Genomic DNA, 15,284 nt, shown 5'->3' with positions numbered 1-15,284 from the left:
TGATGGATCACAAGAGACATTTCACTGACATCAACGTGGGATGGCCAGGAAAGGTGCATGACGTTCGCATCTTTAGGAACTCAGGGCTGTTCGAGCAGTTGCAAGAAGGGACTTCCCAGACCAGAAAATTACCGTTGCGAATGTTGAAATGCCAATAGTTATCCTTGGGGACTCAGCGTACCCCTTGCTCCCTTGGCTCACGAAGCCGTACACAGGCAGCCTGGACAGTAGTAAGGAGCAGTTCAACTACAGGCTGAGCAAGTGCAGATTGGTGGTAGAATGTGCCTTTGGACGTTTAAAAGCTCGCTGGTGCTGTTTGCTGACTAGGTTAGATCTCAGCACAACCAACATTCCTATTGTTGTTGCTGCTTGCTGTGTGGGGGCTCCATGATATCTGTGAGAGTAAGGGGGAGACGTTTATGGCGGGGTGGAAGGTTGAGGCAAATCGTCTGGTGGCCGATTATGCACAGCCAGACGCTAGGGTGATTAGAAGAGCACAGCAAGGCGTGCTGTGCATCAGAGAAGCTTTGAAAACCTGTTTCAGAGTAGCAGCCGTGTTAGTCTGTATTTGCAAAAAGAAAAGGAGTACTTGTGGCACCTTATAGACTAACAAATTTATTAGAGCATAAGCTTTCGTGAGCTACAGCTCACTTCATCGGATGCCTCTTTTTGAAAACCTGGCCAGGCTACAGTGTGACAGTTCTGTTTGTTTCTCCTTGATGAAAACCCACCCCCTTGGTTGACTCTACTTTCCTGTAAGCCAACGGACCGCCCCCCTTCAATCACTGCTTTCAGAGACAATAAAGTCATTATTGTTTCAAAATCATGCATTCTTTATTAATTCATCATACAAACAGGGGGAAAACTCGCAAGGTAGCCCAGGAGGGGTGGGTGAGGAGGGAAGCACTGGGTGGGGTGGTGGATGAGAGGAGGAGGGAAGGACAAGGCCACACTACAGTTCAAAACTTATTGAATGCCAGCCTTCTGTTGCTTGGGCAATCCTCTGGGGTGGAGTGGCTGGGTGCCCGTAGCCCCCCCACTACCCACGTTCTTGGCATCTGGGTGAGGAGGATATGGAACTTGGGGAGGAGGGCAGGTGGTTATACAGGGGCTGCAGCTGCAGTCTGTGCTCCTGCTGCCTTTCATGCAGCTCCACCAGATGCCTGAGCATGTCAGTTTGCTCCCCCATTAGGCTCAGCTTTGCATCCTGCCTCCTTTCATCACGTTCATTTAATGCTTTCCTGGACTCTGCCATTGTCTGCCTTCATGCAGTCTGCTGGGCTCTTTCAGTGCAGGAGGACTACATGAACTCTTAGAACATGTCATCGCGAGTGTGTTTCTTTCACCTTCTAATCTGCGCAAGCCTCGGGTGGAGATGATAGGGGGAGCATAGAAACATTTGCAGCTGCGGGAGGAAAATAAATACATTTTAGAGAACAAAGAGAAGACTATTTCACACTGAATCAAGCAATTCACGTTACATAGCACATGTGCTTCACACACACCCCACCGCGTGGCTAGTATCAGAGAAGATCCCTCTCAGCCAAACGTGGACAGCTCAGCATGAACAGGCCTCCCCACACAGTGTGGCAAAGACTTTTAGAGTACCTCCAGGAAAGCATCATGGAGATGTCCCTGGAGGATTTCCGCTCTATCCCCAGACATGTTAACAGACTTTTCCAGTAGCTATACTGGCCACAAATGCATCCCAAGTTTCAGGGCAAATTAATCATTTAACACACTTGCTTTTAAACCCTGTATTATATTTACAAAGGTACACTCACCAGAGGTGCCTTCTCTGGCTTCATGGTCCAGGAGCTTGCCTTCGGAGTGTTGGGAGGGTATTGGCTCCAGGATGATGAACAGTTCCTGGCTGCCAGGGAGAAGGGAGTCTCTGCTTGGCTGCTGTGCGCTATCCTCAACCTCCTCCTCCTCCTCCTTCTCATCTTCCTCATCCACAAAATCCTCATCCCTGTTGCGTGAGACTCCCCCCTTGGAGGTGTCCATGGACAGTGGTGGGGTAGTGGTAGGGGCCCCCAATAGAATTGCATGCAACTCATCATAGAAGCGGCATGTATGGGACTCTGACCCGGAGCGACCATTTGCATCCTTTGTTTTTTGGTAGGCTTGCCTCAGCTCCTTAACTTTCACGTGACACTGCTGTGTGTCCCTGTTGCAGCCTCTGTCCATCATGCCCTTGGAGATTTTGGCAAATATATTGGCATTTCGTCTTTTGGAACATAGTTCTGATAGCACGGATTCTTCTCCCCATACAGTGATCAGATCCAGCACCTCCCATTTGATCCATGCTGGAGCTCTTTTGTATTTCTGGGACTCCATGGTCACCTGTGCTGATGAGCTCGCCATGCTGGCCAAACAGGAAATGAAATTCAAAAGTTCCTGGGGCTTTTCTTGTTTACCTGGCCAGTGCATCTGAGTTGAGAGTGCTGTCCAGTGCGGTCACAATGGAGCACTCTGGGATAGCTCCCGAGGGCCAATACTGTCAAATTGTGTCCACACTACCCCAAATTCGACCCAGCGAAGTCGATTTTAGTACTAAACCCCTAGCTGGGGAGCAGTACACAAATCGATTTTAAGAGCCCATTAAGTCAACAAAACAGGCTTAGTCGTGTAGACGGGTGCAGGGTTAAATTGACCTAACGCTGCTAAATTCGACCTAAACTCGTAGTGTAGATCAGGGCTTAGTGGCATAGGAAAGTGTCCTACCGCAGCAGAAGAAAAAAGGAAGCCCTCACCAGAAACCTTTGGCTGAGGACTGCACACTACATCCAGAGAAGTTTCCTCACGATCTCCATGAAGGGTGCACAGGACATCCTGGAGCGCACAAACTGTTCTGCAGAGACCCTCTGCCTTACTCTAGAGGGGGATGAAAAGCAGATAGCAACTACCTCTATTGGTTATTTCACTACCTTACCTAGCATCAGTAAAAAAAGAGTAAATCAACAGACGTGTCCTGCAACTTTGGGCCTTCCATCCCTGCAATTTCAAAGCAAACTGCATACTTATGAGAAATTCCTTCCCCTGCATCAGGCTTGCCTATGTTGGACTGTAGGGACTAGCTGGATTGCGCAGGACTCAAAAGCATGTCCTGGCTTGCTGCACCACTGGATACCTTGGTTGCCTGTCCCCATTCTCCTCCTCGCTGTTCACAGCAGAGGGCCTGAGACTCAAGTTCCTCCAAAGAATCCACAGGGCTCTTGGGGGTGGTAGTGGTGGGCTCTCCATCGAGGATAGCATGTAGCTCTTTGTAAAAGTGGCAAGTCTGCAGCTCTACACCAGAGCAATTTTTGGCCTCCCTTGCCTTCTGGTACGCCTGCTGCAGCTCCTTGGCTTTCATGCAGCACTGCTGCGGGTCCCTTTTGTAGTCCTTTTTTCCTCAGTTTGCAGAATATGTTCTGTACTCTTCAGATCTAATATCATTTGAAGCCCCCTTTGATAATTCAATCCTAAAATAGAAACTCTCTTTTGGGCTACATAGATTTCCCCCCTCCCCTTGGGATTACAGCTTTTTTACTCTATGGTAGTTGTAAAATAGTCACTGATGGGAGACCCACCATAGCCTCTGGGGTATGTCTGAAGCATGCAACTCAGGTTGGGAGTTGGCAAATAGCACAGTGTAGAGTTGGTTGGGAATAAAGGATGTAGATTTAGGAGCTTTGCGGGTTGCAGTCTTGTATCAGACTGTATTAACATGCAGGCTCGAAGACATCTGGTGTTGCAGAAAGCTACTTAACACAGTGGATTGTGCTTTCCACTCGTCAGGCAGCTTCTATGGTTTTCTCCAAGGTAAGGCCTTTTATCATCAGGAGTTGTTCACAAATCTTGGGGGAACTTGTTATCTTCATGACAATTTGATCTCTGATCATTTCATCTGTTAAATTGACAAATTCACGCAGCCTATCCCTGGCAGGGCCCAGGTCAGATGTCCCCAAGGCACAGATATTTCACTCTCAGTGCCAGAGCATCAAGTTAGGCCTGGTCTACATTACAGAGTTAGGTCAATGCAAGGCATCTTATGGTGACCTAACTATGGAAGTGTCAACCCTTAAATTCCAATCTCGCCAACATAACTTCCCCACTCTGTCAACTAAACTCCACCTCCATGAGCAGTGTAGAGTCAAGATTGATGTAGTTAGGTTGATGCAGTGTCAGTGTAGACACTGTTACTTACATCAACTTAATGGCCTCCGGGAGGTGTCCCACAATGTCCCTCGTTTGATCTCTCTCTGCTTTGAACTCTGCTGCAGGTACGCAGGAAGCTGCCCCTCCCCTTAAAAGCCCCATGAATTTTTGGAATTCCATTTCCTGGTTGCCCAGCTTGGAGAGCTCACCTAGCAACTGCCTAGCTGACTATGCTGGCTACATGTTGCAGACACACTCCTTCCTGTACGACACAGGAGGTGTTGGATCTCCTGGATCGTGGGGAGAAGAGGCTGGTCAAGAACAGCTCCGATCCATCTGTAGAAACTTAGATATCTACAAGCAGATCACTTGGATCATGGGAATCGGACTTTTCAGAAGTTTTCACAGACACTGCAGGGATTACAAAAAAAGTTCAAGCACAAGAGCCAGCTACGATATAATGTGGTGCCTGTACAACATAAAATGCAAAACATACCAGTTGCAGTGAGACAACCACTCAAGGAGGAGATGCTGAAACGATGCAAAGCAGATATAATTGAACCAGTTGATTCATCAGAATGGGTTTCTCCTATCATTCTCACCAGGAAGTCTGATGGTGCTATCCACATGTATGTGGACTTGAGAGATTTAAATTCCAACATAGTTGTGTATTGTCATCCTCTATCCAACATCTGGGAAATGCTGCTCACCTTGAAGGAGGCAAGAGTCTTTATGACTCTTGATTTATGCTCGGCTTACCACCAGATCCCCTTAATGGAAAAATCCCGCAAGTACACAGCTTTCATCACTGCAGAAGGTTTTTTCCAATTCAAAAGGCCTCTGTAGCACCAGTATTCCAGAGAATGACGCATGCAACTTTGGCGAGAGAATGCGTGTTACTTACTTTCAAGATGACATTCTAGTGTATGGCAAAGATGAATCTGAACATGATGACATGCTAAAAAAGGTTCTAGAAAAACTTTGATACAGATTTACTATTAGCAAGAAGAAATGTCAACTCCGTACCAACTCAGTGACATGTCTAGGACACAGAATCTCTCAGAATGGCATACAACCAAAACCAGACCTAGTGAAAGCCATTTGTGATGCACCACAGCCTGACAAAAAGCACAAACTTCAGTCCTCCTTTGGATTATGCAAATACCATTCAAAGTTTGTAAAGAAGTTTGCTATGAAAGTAGTTCTGCTGAGTCATCTCCTAAAAAAAGGTCATGTAAGGTTTGAATGGGTTGAAGTGTACAAGAACAGCTTTAACAAGATCAAATATGCACTGTCCACGATCCTGGCTTTAAGACCTTTTGTTTCTGTGAAACAAACAATTGTCACAACAGAAGCTTGTCAGTAAGGTCTTGGTGCTGTCTTGACTCAGCTAAAAAATGGACAGGAGTCACTATTGCATTTGCCTCCAGAGCCCTGACTGATTCTGAAAAATCTGATTCTGTCTCTGCGAAAGAAGTTCTGGCATGGTTTTGGGCAGTAAGACACTTCAGAACTTACTTACGGGGCAGTGGGAGATTTATCTTAAGATCTGATCATAAACCTCTTTCACCTTTATTCATCACATGAGGTTCTGGAAAAGCAACTCCAAGAATTGCCAAATGGGCCACCAAACTAAAGGACTTTGATTTGCTGACAGTGTATCTTCCAGGAATCAACAACACCACTGCAGATTCTGTCTCGCCTGCCCATACCTTACCATGAGGTTGCAATAGAGAAAGATGATGGAAGAGATTGTCCTTGCACAAATCTCTGCTACAACTCAATCTCAGAGTGGGTAACAGCCATGAGAGAAGACAAGGTACTTCAGGACTGTGATGGGGTTGCTGTACTCACCGCTTTGTGGCTGTCCTGGAGATTAGTTCAGTCAGGCCAATGCCCCTCCCAGCAATTACACCCTGTCTGTTTCTCCTCTGCAGCCTCCCTCTCACTTCCAGGAGCTGCAGCGTCCTCTTTGTGACTCAGCCCTCTGACTAGGTGACTATTGTGGTCTCCGCTTCTAGGTGCTGCAGTGTATCAATGTTCCTGCTCTCCAGCAGTCTTCCGCTTCATTAGCTCATGGTGCCACTCCTGCAGTGGGGGAAACTGGGCCCATCCTTTACTTCAGGTTCTGGCTCAGGGACCCTCTATACAACAGCCAAGATCAGTTCCCTGCATCTTGCTGCCTTTCCCTGAGCCGATTCCAGACCTCCTGGCCTGCCCCCATCCTCTGGGTTTGCCAGTCCCCTCACTCCCTCCTCCCAGGGAGTAACCCAAGGCTACCTGCCTCTGTAGCCCCCGCCACATCTCCCTTCTCCCAGAAGTGACTGCACATACCTCCCTGCTAATTCCCTGTCTTTTGTAGAAGCCTCGCCTCTCTCTCACAAGTGAGCTTCTCTCTGATTAGCTGCCTCCAACTCAAAGCTCCCCTTTTGCAAGCTAATTAAGTGATTGGGTCCACCTGACCTAATGCAACTCTTGCAGTTTCAGTGTGGGGAGCACACCCCATCACAAGAACCTAAAGACTTACATAGTCAATGGATGGTCTTACATGACAATGACACCAGAACACTTGGAACCATATAGATATGTATCACATGAGCTGTCCTTTGTAAATGAATGGGTTTTGAGAATTGACCATCTTGTTGTGCCTACACTTGTGAGACAACGATTAATTCACCTGGCAGATGGAGGACATATGGGGATGAGTCTAACCAAAAGACGACTGCGATAAGACTTCTGGTGGCCAGGGATGGACAAGCAAGTTGAGGAAATAATCAAGACTTGCATGGCTTGTGCTAGAAGTGATAAGTCACCGAAAACCTTCAGCCACCTTCTCACACTAGTTCATTATCCCAAGTGTCCATGAGAGAAACTGGCTCCTGACCTAATGGGGAGCATTTGAAGGTCAGTCTGTTACACAGAGGTTTGTCATAGTATGGTAAACTATCATTCAGATTGGCCAGAAATTACATTCACTGGAAAGGTTACTGCTGAAATAGTAAACAAGTTAAAATCATCAGTTTTTGCCTGAGAAGGCTTTCCCAAGGAATTGGTAACTGACCATGGAATGCAAATAACTTCTGCTGAAATGCAACACTACCTCATTAGCAATGCTATCAAACAGAAAATGGTTTCTTTATGCAATCCAAAAGCTAGTGGCCTACTTGAGATAATGAACAGATTGGTGAAAGAAAGTTTACAACTTACCAGTTTTCAAGGGAGACCAGGGAAAGAAGTTTTACATGAAACACTGTTTGCTTATGGGACTACTCCACATTCAACACCAGGAGCATTGCCCTTTGAACTGTTACGAGGACACAAGGCTGGTAAATGACTTACTACCTGTCAGGGGCCTACATATTCTCCTTTTTTCAACCAAACCTTCTCATGAAACAATTTGTGAATGTGTTAAGAACAAACAGGAGAAATATAAGCAGTGTGTGTATTGTAAGGTGCTAAACCTCACAAATTTGAAATTGGAGCTCTTGTTTGTGTGAAGCTGTCATACAAAGTCAAAAAAGAATGTTCAAGATATTCCTTTCCTTTGCAGATACTAGAAATATGAAAAGATTCTGCTGGATTAATAAATCAAAAGAAATAGAACACTTCAAGACTGTCCGCAGCTCATCAGCCAGCAGCTGAAGAAGAGAATGCTGATTTCCACTTTGGACCAGAGAATGTTGATGACACCAATAATAATGATGGACAATCTATAGTAGTAGGAATTGCTCCACTGCCTTGTCTTTTTCCTGCCTCTCTGGGTATTAGGAGAAGTGTGAGACAAAGGAAACTGCCTAAAAGATTGGAAGACTTTGTTACTGGACTCAAGTGATGGTCTGGAAGTGACTGAAGTTTTACAATGGTTATTCTAAAGGGGAAAGATGTGTTGCATCTAGTTAGATGCAGATAGCTATCCCAGTGTGTGTTTCTAAATTTGCTCCAAGCGGGCTCCTGTAGCTTTGAGTTCAGGAATTACAATTCCCAGGATGCAGCAGGGGAGAGGGAGGACTGAGAGGAGATGGAAAAGAAGAGAGTGAGGGGAATAAATCTTACCTTTGTTGTTATCACGCTTCCACAGCCTTTCTCAAAAGGGTCCAGGTACAAAACAGCCACAGCTTATGGCTAAAACACAACTTCTCACCTGACTTAATGAACCCTACCTATTCTTAGCCATCATTGGGAATTCCACTGTCTTTGAAACCTTGCAAGGGGCTTCTGCCATTTCCCATGGAAGAGTATTCTACGATCTAGTGGATCTCATCATTAAGAAGATGTTATTGATACTTCTTGCTTTTTTTTTTAAGGCAATATAAAGCTCAGTACTTGGACAACTTCTCAAATCTCATTGGGAAGAAGTATAAAAAGGCCGTTTTCAGGCAGTATGAAGATGCCAACTTCAATAAGCGTCTGGAGACTCCTCAGCCCAAGGAAATGGGAATTCTGGGCCCTGTTATCAGAGCTCAGGTTAGAGACACAATCAAGGTAAGTGGCAAGGGCCAAATACAAAGACTGTATGTACTGTGGTGTAACTTACTGTAAATGCAAAATAACTTACAGTAAACAAGAAAGAGCTTGTGTTGTATTCTTTGTCACATAAGGTGTAATGATACAAAGAGTGGCCATATTTGAAGGTATGAGCACAAGGGGACAGAGTTAAGTTTAAGTTTGCAATCCTATCTCTGCCATCCCTGACTTTGAGTGCTGGGTTTATCAATCTAAACTTTGCATTGACACTTGCTTTTTGTAAAGAATATTTAGAATAGCTGGTCCAAACCCCCAACTCCAAACACACCTGAACTTTGGGGAAGTTTGGATCTGTGTCTGAACTTTAGGAACCCATAATCTCTACCACTTACTGTTTAGCTGTCTCAGACAAGGGTACTCAGCCTTGAAAGCTGAAGAGCCACTTTGATGGGAGTCATCAAATGAAGCTAGAGAGCTACACAATACTGACAGCATGATGTTGAGATGTTATGTTGTATCATAATGGTGTGTCCCCTGGACTTGCCGCCATTGTAGATTGATACATCCCAAAGCCGTACAATCCTTAAATGCCATGACGATTTTGTGGCTCCGCAATTGAATTCAGTGCACTGTTTCTTCTCTCTCCATCTGGCTCCATCCTTGAGCATTTCTCTTCCCTCGCCGTCCTCCTTGGCTCCTAGAAGCTGGGAAAGGGATGGGTGTTATCCTCTCTCCCCAGTTTTCACTGCTGGGAGGAATGTCAAGGGATCCCAGGTTACAGAGGTGTAGCCGTGTTAGTCTGTATCAGTAAAAACAACGAGGAGTGCTTGTGGCACCTTAGAGACTAATAAATGTATTTGGGCATAAGCTTTCGTGGGATATAACCCTCTTCATCAGATACATGGAGTGGAAAATATACAGCACATGAAAAGATGGGAGTTGCCTTACTCCCCACTTGGTAAGACAACTCCCATTTTTTCATGTGCGGTATATTTATACCTGCTTACTGTATTTTCCATTCCATGCATCTGATGAAGTGGGGTTTATCCCACAAAAGCTCATGCCCAAATAAATTGGTTAGTCTCTAAGGTGCCACACGTTGTTTTTACGGAATTCCAGTGATTCCAATCCATGGCTAGCACTCTCTATGGCTTCATGTGCCTGGCCCTGTGGGAAGTGCTCCTGAGGATGGCAGTCTCATCAGCTGCCTGAGACCAGGCCGCACAAGAGGAACCCCAATCAGTGCGGTCCACAAATGTTCATGTTGAAGTAGAAGCTTCTGGTTTAATATCCCCAGAGTTTTCTTTTAAGGAGCGTTTCTTCTCCTGAGCACTTTCAGTGCTGAAATCATGCAAGTTTTGCTCTCACTGGGATTTACCCAGACCAGGATTCACTGAATGCTGAACTCAAACTTTCTGCATCTCCATATCTACGTAGATTGTATTCAAAAATATGGCCAGTCGACCCTACAGCATTTACCTCCACGGAGTGACGCTTTCAAAAGACGCAGAAGGAGCCACTGATCCCCTGGATTCCACAGGTCAGAAACTGTTCACATTTGCACAATATCAAAAGTGTTACTTTGTGTAGGGTCTGTCTTTGCCTTAGGAGGTCATGTAACTGATTAGGGCACAGGAGTGGGAGACCTGGGTTCTGTTCCCAGCTCTGCCACTGACCTGCTGTGTAATTTTGGGAAAGTTGCGTCTCTTCTCCGTGCCTCAGTTTTCCCCATCTGTAAAATGGGGATTATGATAAGTGCCCACTTTTGTAAAGTGCTTTGAGATCTACAGATGAAAAATAAAATGTAAATATGCTAAGCAGCACCATTATTTAAAATATCTGTGTGGACGTGGTCCTCGACTTCAATGAGCTAATGTCAGTTTACACCAGCCAAGAGGCTCGCTGATGTAACATAAGAACAGCCATACTGGGTCAGACCAAAGGTCCATCTAGCTGCGTATCCTGTCTGACAATGGCCGGTACCAGATGCTTCAGAGGGAATGAACAGAATAGGGCAATTTCCAGTGATCCATCCCCTGTCATACAGTTCCAGCTTCTGGTAGTTGGAGCATGGGGCTGGGTCCCTGACCATTTTGGCTAATCGCCATTGATGGACCTGTCTTCTTATCTAATTATTTTTTGAACCCAGTTATACTTCTGCCCTCGCAACGTCCCCTGACAATGGGTTCCACAGGTTGACTGTGGGTTGGGCAAAGAAGTACTTTCTTACTTTTGTTTTAAACCTGCCACCTATTAATTTCATCGGGTGACCGTTCGTTCTTGTGTTATGTGAAGGGGTAACTAACATGTCCCGATTCACTTTCTCCCCACCAGTCATGGTTTTATCATATCTCTGTCATATTCCCCCCCTCCCCCCGCCACCCCGCCCCGCACACTTAGTTGTCCCTTTTCTAAGCTGAGCAGTTCCTGTCTTTTAAATCTCGGCTCATACGGAAGCTGTTCCATTCCCCTGGTCACTTTTGTTGCCCTTCTCTGCACCTTTTCCAATTCTGAGATACCTTTTTTGAGACAAGGTGACCAGAACTGCACTGTTCAATGTGTGGGCGTATCATGGATTTATATAGTGGCAGTATGATATTTTCTGTTTTAATATCTATCCCTTTCCTAATGGTTCCTAACATTCTGTTTGCTTTTTTGACTGCTGCTCCTGCACATTGAGTGAATATTTTCAGAGAACTATCCATGTCGACTCCAAGATCTTTCTGTTGTAGAAACAGCTCATTGAGACCCCATCATTTTGTATATATACTTGGGATTATTTTTTTCCAATGTGCGTTATTTTGTATTTATCAACATTGAATTTCATCTGCCATTTTGGTGCCCAGTCACCCAGTTTAGTGAGATCCCTTTATGACGATTCACAGTCAGTTTTGTACATAACTGTCTTGAGTACTTTTGTATAGCTGCAAATTTTGCCACCTCTCAGTTCACCCCCTTTTCCAGATCATTTATGAATGAGTTGAACAATATATTTCCTAATACAGATCCATGCAGGAACCTGCTATTTACCTTTCTCTGCTGTGAAAACTGACCCTTTATTCCTACCCTGTATTTCCTATCTTTTAATTAGTTACAGATCTAGGAGAGGACCTTCCCTCTTATCCCGTGACCGCTTACTTTGCCTTTGGTTAGGGATTTGTCAAAGACTTTCCGAAAGTCCAAGTACTACATCTTCAAAGTCTTTCCATGGCTAAATAGTAATGGAGGAGAAGAAATATTAGCAAATATTAAGAGGCATAGCTAAGGGAAAAAGAGAGAGAAATGTTTTCTGCTGTGATCTGAAATGAAATGGAGCTGAGAGATACAGAAAGAGCAGCAGGAAAAGTCATCAACAGTGGTAAGACTGTGTATCCGCAATCTTGGGTAGTGAGGATGCTAGTGCTGGTCAAGCAAACGAGAGACTACACAGAAGTTAAGGGCTATGAAATAATCTGTAGCCAGTCCATGGAAGGCTTTAAAGAAGGAAGAGGGGACACTTTATTTCCTGATTCCTGTAAGGAATGGGGGAGTCAGTGGATTTGTTCAAGGACCGGAGAGATGTGATTGCACTTCGTTGTATGAGTCAGACAGCAAGCAGCATTCACAGTGGTTTGCAGTCAAGCTGGAAGGGCGTATCAAGTGGGGTCTGATTCTGTTCAATGTCTTCATCAGTGATTTAGATAATGGCAGAGAGAGTAAATTTATAAAGTTTGTGGATGATACGAAACTGGGAGGGGTTGCAAGTGCTTTAGAGGATAGGATTAAAATTCAAAATGGTCTGGAGAAATGGTCTGAAGTAATTAGGATGAAATTCAATAAGGAAAAATGCAAAGTATTCCACTTAGAATGGAACAATCACTTGAACGCATACAAAATGGGAAATGACTGCTTATGAAGGAGTACTGCAGAAATGTGATCCACTGTGACCCCCGGATTAAAGCTAAATATGAGTCAACAGTGTAACTCTGTTGCAAAAGAAAGCAAACATCATTCTGGCATGTATTAGAAAGAGTGTTGTAAGCAAAACACAAAAAGTAATTGTGTTCTACTCTGCACTGATTCGGCCTCAACTGGACTATTGTGTCCCGTTCTGGACACCACATTTCAGGAAAGATGTGGACAAATCGGAGAAAGTCCAGAAAAGAGTAACAAAAATGATTAAAGGTCTAGAAAACATGACCTTTGAGGGAAGATTGAAAAAACTGGGTTTGTTCAGTCTGGAGAAGAGATGACTGAGGGGGGACATACGTTTGCAAGTACATAAAAGATTGTTACAAGGAGGAGGGGAAAAAATTGTTTTTCTTAACCTCTGAGGCTAGGACAAGAAGCAATGGGCTTAAATTGCAGCAAGGGAGGTTTAGGTTGGACATAAGGAAAAACTTCCGAACTGTAAGGGTGGTGAAACACTGTAGTAAATTGCCCAGGGTGGTTGTGGAATCTCCTTAATTGGAGATTTTTAAGAGCAGGTTAGACAAACATTTGTCAGGAATGGTCTAGATCAGTGGTCTCCAAAGTGGGGTGCGCAAGACAATCCATTGGGGGGCGTGGCAGGAGGAGCTCTGCCGGAGGGGGGGGGGGAAAGGGCGGCCGGAGGAGTGGTGCCCTAAGATTGGCTGCAATGCTGCCCCTTATAGTGTGCCGCCCCAGGCACGTGCTTCCTACGCTGGTGCTTGGAGCTGGCCATGCGAGGTATCCTGAGGGAAGAGTGGGAGTTCCACAACACGGAGGGGTTGACAGTGGCGCCCTCACTCTTTCGTTTGCTTTCAGCATATTGCGACATATTGCAGTTTACATGTGCCTGGTTAAGTGGATTTATGGATTATATTATCTAGTTTGAACTAAACTAACCCTCACAAAATGAACAAGTGGCTTAAAAAGATTCCTGCAAAGAAACCGCGGGTTGAAGATAATATTAATACTGCAAGCACAAGCGAACAACAAGAAAATGGCAGAGCTGGCAGTTCTCCTACTCCTAGTACGAGCTCTTCGCCAACCACATTACGAGGTAAAAACAATGACAATCTAATCAGATCTGACAAGAAGTCGGCCAAAAAAATTGAAAATGGTCAAGAAGGCTATTTGAAATATGGATTTACATCCACTATCGTTAACGATGAACCTCGCCCTAAGTGTATATTGTGCCTTGAGATACTAGCTAATGATAGTATGAAGCCATCATGATTAGCAAGACATTTAAAAACTAGCATCCAGAATGTGAAGACAAACCTCTACAATTTTTTCATGATAAATGTTTAGAAGCCTCTTTTGAGGTTTCTTTCTTAATAGTGAAAGACAAAAAGCCATATACCATTGGGGAAACACTTGTTCTTCCTGCCGTGGTAAAAATGGATGAAATAATACACGGAAAATAATATGGCGACAAACTAAAATGCATTCCTTTGTCAGCAAATACTATTGGAAGACTCATAGAAAACATTACTGAAGATTTGAAGAAACAAGTATTAGAACAAATTACCCAGTGTGGGAGGTTTGCTATACAGTTTGATGAAAGTACAGATGTTTCTAATATGTCTCAGCTTGTGGTATTTGCTAGATTCTGTTTCAATAATGAAATACACAAAGAACTACTTTTTTGTGAGCTACTAAAGGAAAGAAGTACCGGAGAAGATATATTCTCAACAGTAAATGACTTCTTTAATAAAAACAATGTTTATGGAAAAAGCAAAGTACTCCACTTAGAATGGAACAATCCCTTGAACGCATACAAAATGGGAAATGACTGCTTAGGAAGGAGTACTGCGGAAAGGTGATCCACTGTGGCTCCCGGATTAAAGCTAAATATGAGTCAACAGTGTAACTCTGTTGCAAAAGAAAGCAAACATCATTCTGCCATGTATTAGAAAGAGTGTTGTAAGCAAAACACAAAAAGTAATTCTGTTTTACTCTGCACTGATTCGGCCTCAACTGGAGTAATCTGTCCAGTTCTGGACACCACATTTCAGGAAAGATGTGGACAAATCAGAGAAAGTCCAGAAAAGAGTAACAAAAATGATTAAAGGTCTAGAAAAAATGAACTTTGAGGGAAGATTGAAAAAACTGGGTTTGTTCAGTCTGGAGAAGAGATGACTGAGGGGGGATATACATTTTCAAGTACATAAAAGGTTGTTACAAGGAGGAGGGAGATAATTTGTTCTCCTTAACCTCTGAGGCTAGGACAAGAAGCAATGGCTTAAACTGCAGCAAGGGAGGTTTAGGTTGGACATTAGGAAAAACTTTAGAACTGTCAGGGTGGTTAAGCACTGGAATAAATTGCCTAGGGAGATTGTGGAATCTCCTTTATTGGAGATTTTTAAGAGTAAGTTAGATAAACATCTGTCAGGGATGGTCTAAATATTTCTTAGTCCTGCCATGAGTGCAGGGGACTGAACTAGATGACCTCTCGAGGTCCTTTCCAGTCCTTTGATTCTATTTCTGCAGCATTAACTTCAATTGATTAGATGCTGTTTTATGGGTGATTATTTGGTATAGGAAGAATGTAGTGAGTAGCAGGTTTGTTGTAGAAAAAGAATGGAGCTAGCTTTAGCCAGGACATATGCTAGAGCCAAGGCAATTCCTTCTGCATCTGCCTTCCCACCAGTGTGCAGTTCACTGTCACAATTAAAATGTAGAATTTTCTGCCCCAGATATGAACAGTCCTTGTTCAATAATTTTTTTGT

The 15,284-nt window shown here is 44.2% G+C and overlaps 1 protein-coding gene across 1 annotated transcript in view; it reads left to right on the top strand.

Moving 5' to 3' along the window:
• The window catches only part of F5 (coagulation factor V), a 73,344-nt gene that overhangs the window by 18,816 nt on the left and 39,244 nt on the right, over positions 1-15,284 (top strand). Inside the window, exons 8-9 of the mRNA XM_038394720.2 lie at positions 8,448-8,625; positions 10,045-10,147. Of these exons, the coding sequence (XP_038250648.1) occupies positions 8,448-8,625; positions 10,045-10,147 (281 nt within the window). The remainder of the gene's footprint in view (positions 1-8,447; positions 8,626-10,044; positions 10,148-15,284) is intronic.

The sequence above is a fragment of the Dermochelys coriacea genome, chromosome 1 (assembly GCF_009764565.3).
Source record: "Dermochelys coriacea isolate rDerCor1 chromosome 1, rDerCor1.pri.v4, whole genome shotgun sequence".
Lineage (NCBI taxonomy): Eukaryota > Metazoa > Chordata > Testudines > Dermochelyidae > Dermochelys > Dermochelys coriacea.
This window is presented reverse-complemented; position numbering and strand designations above follow the sequence as displayed.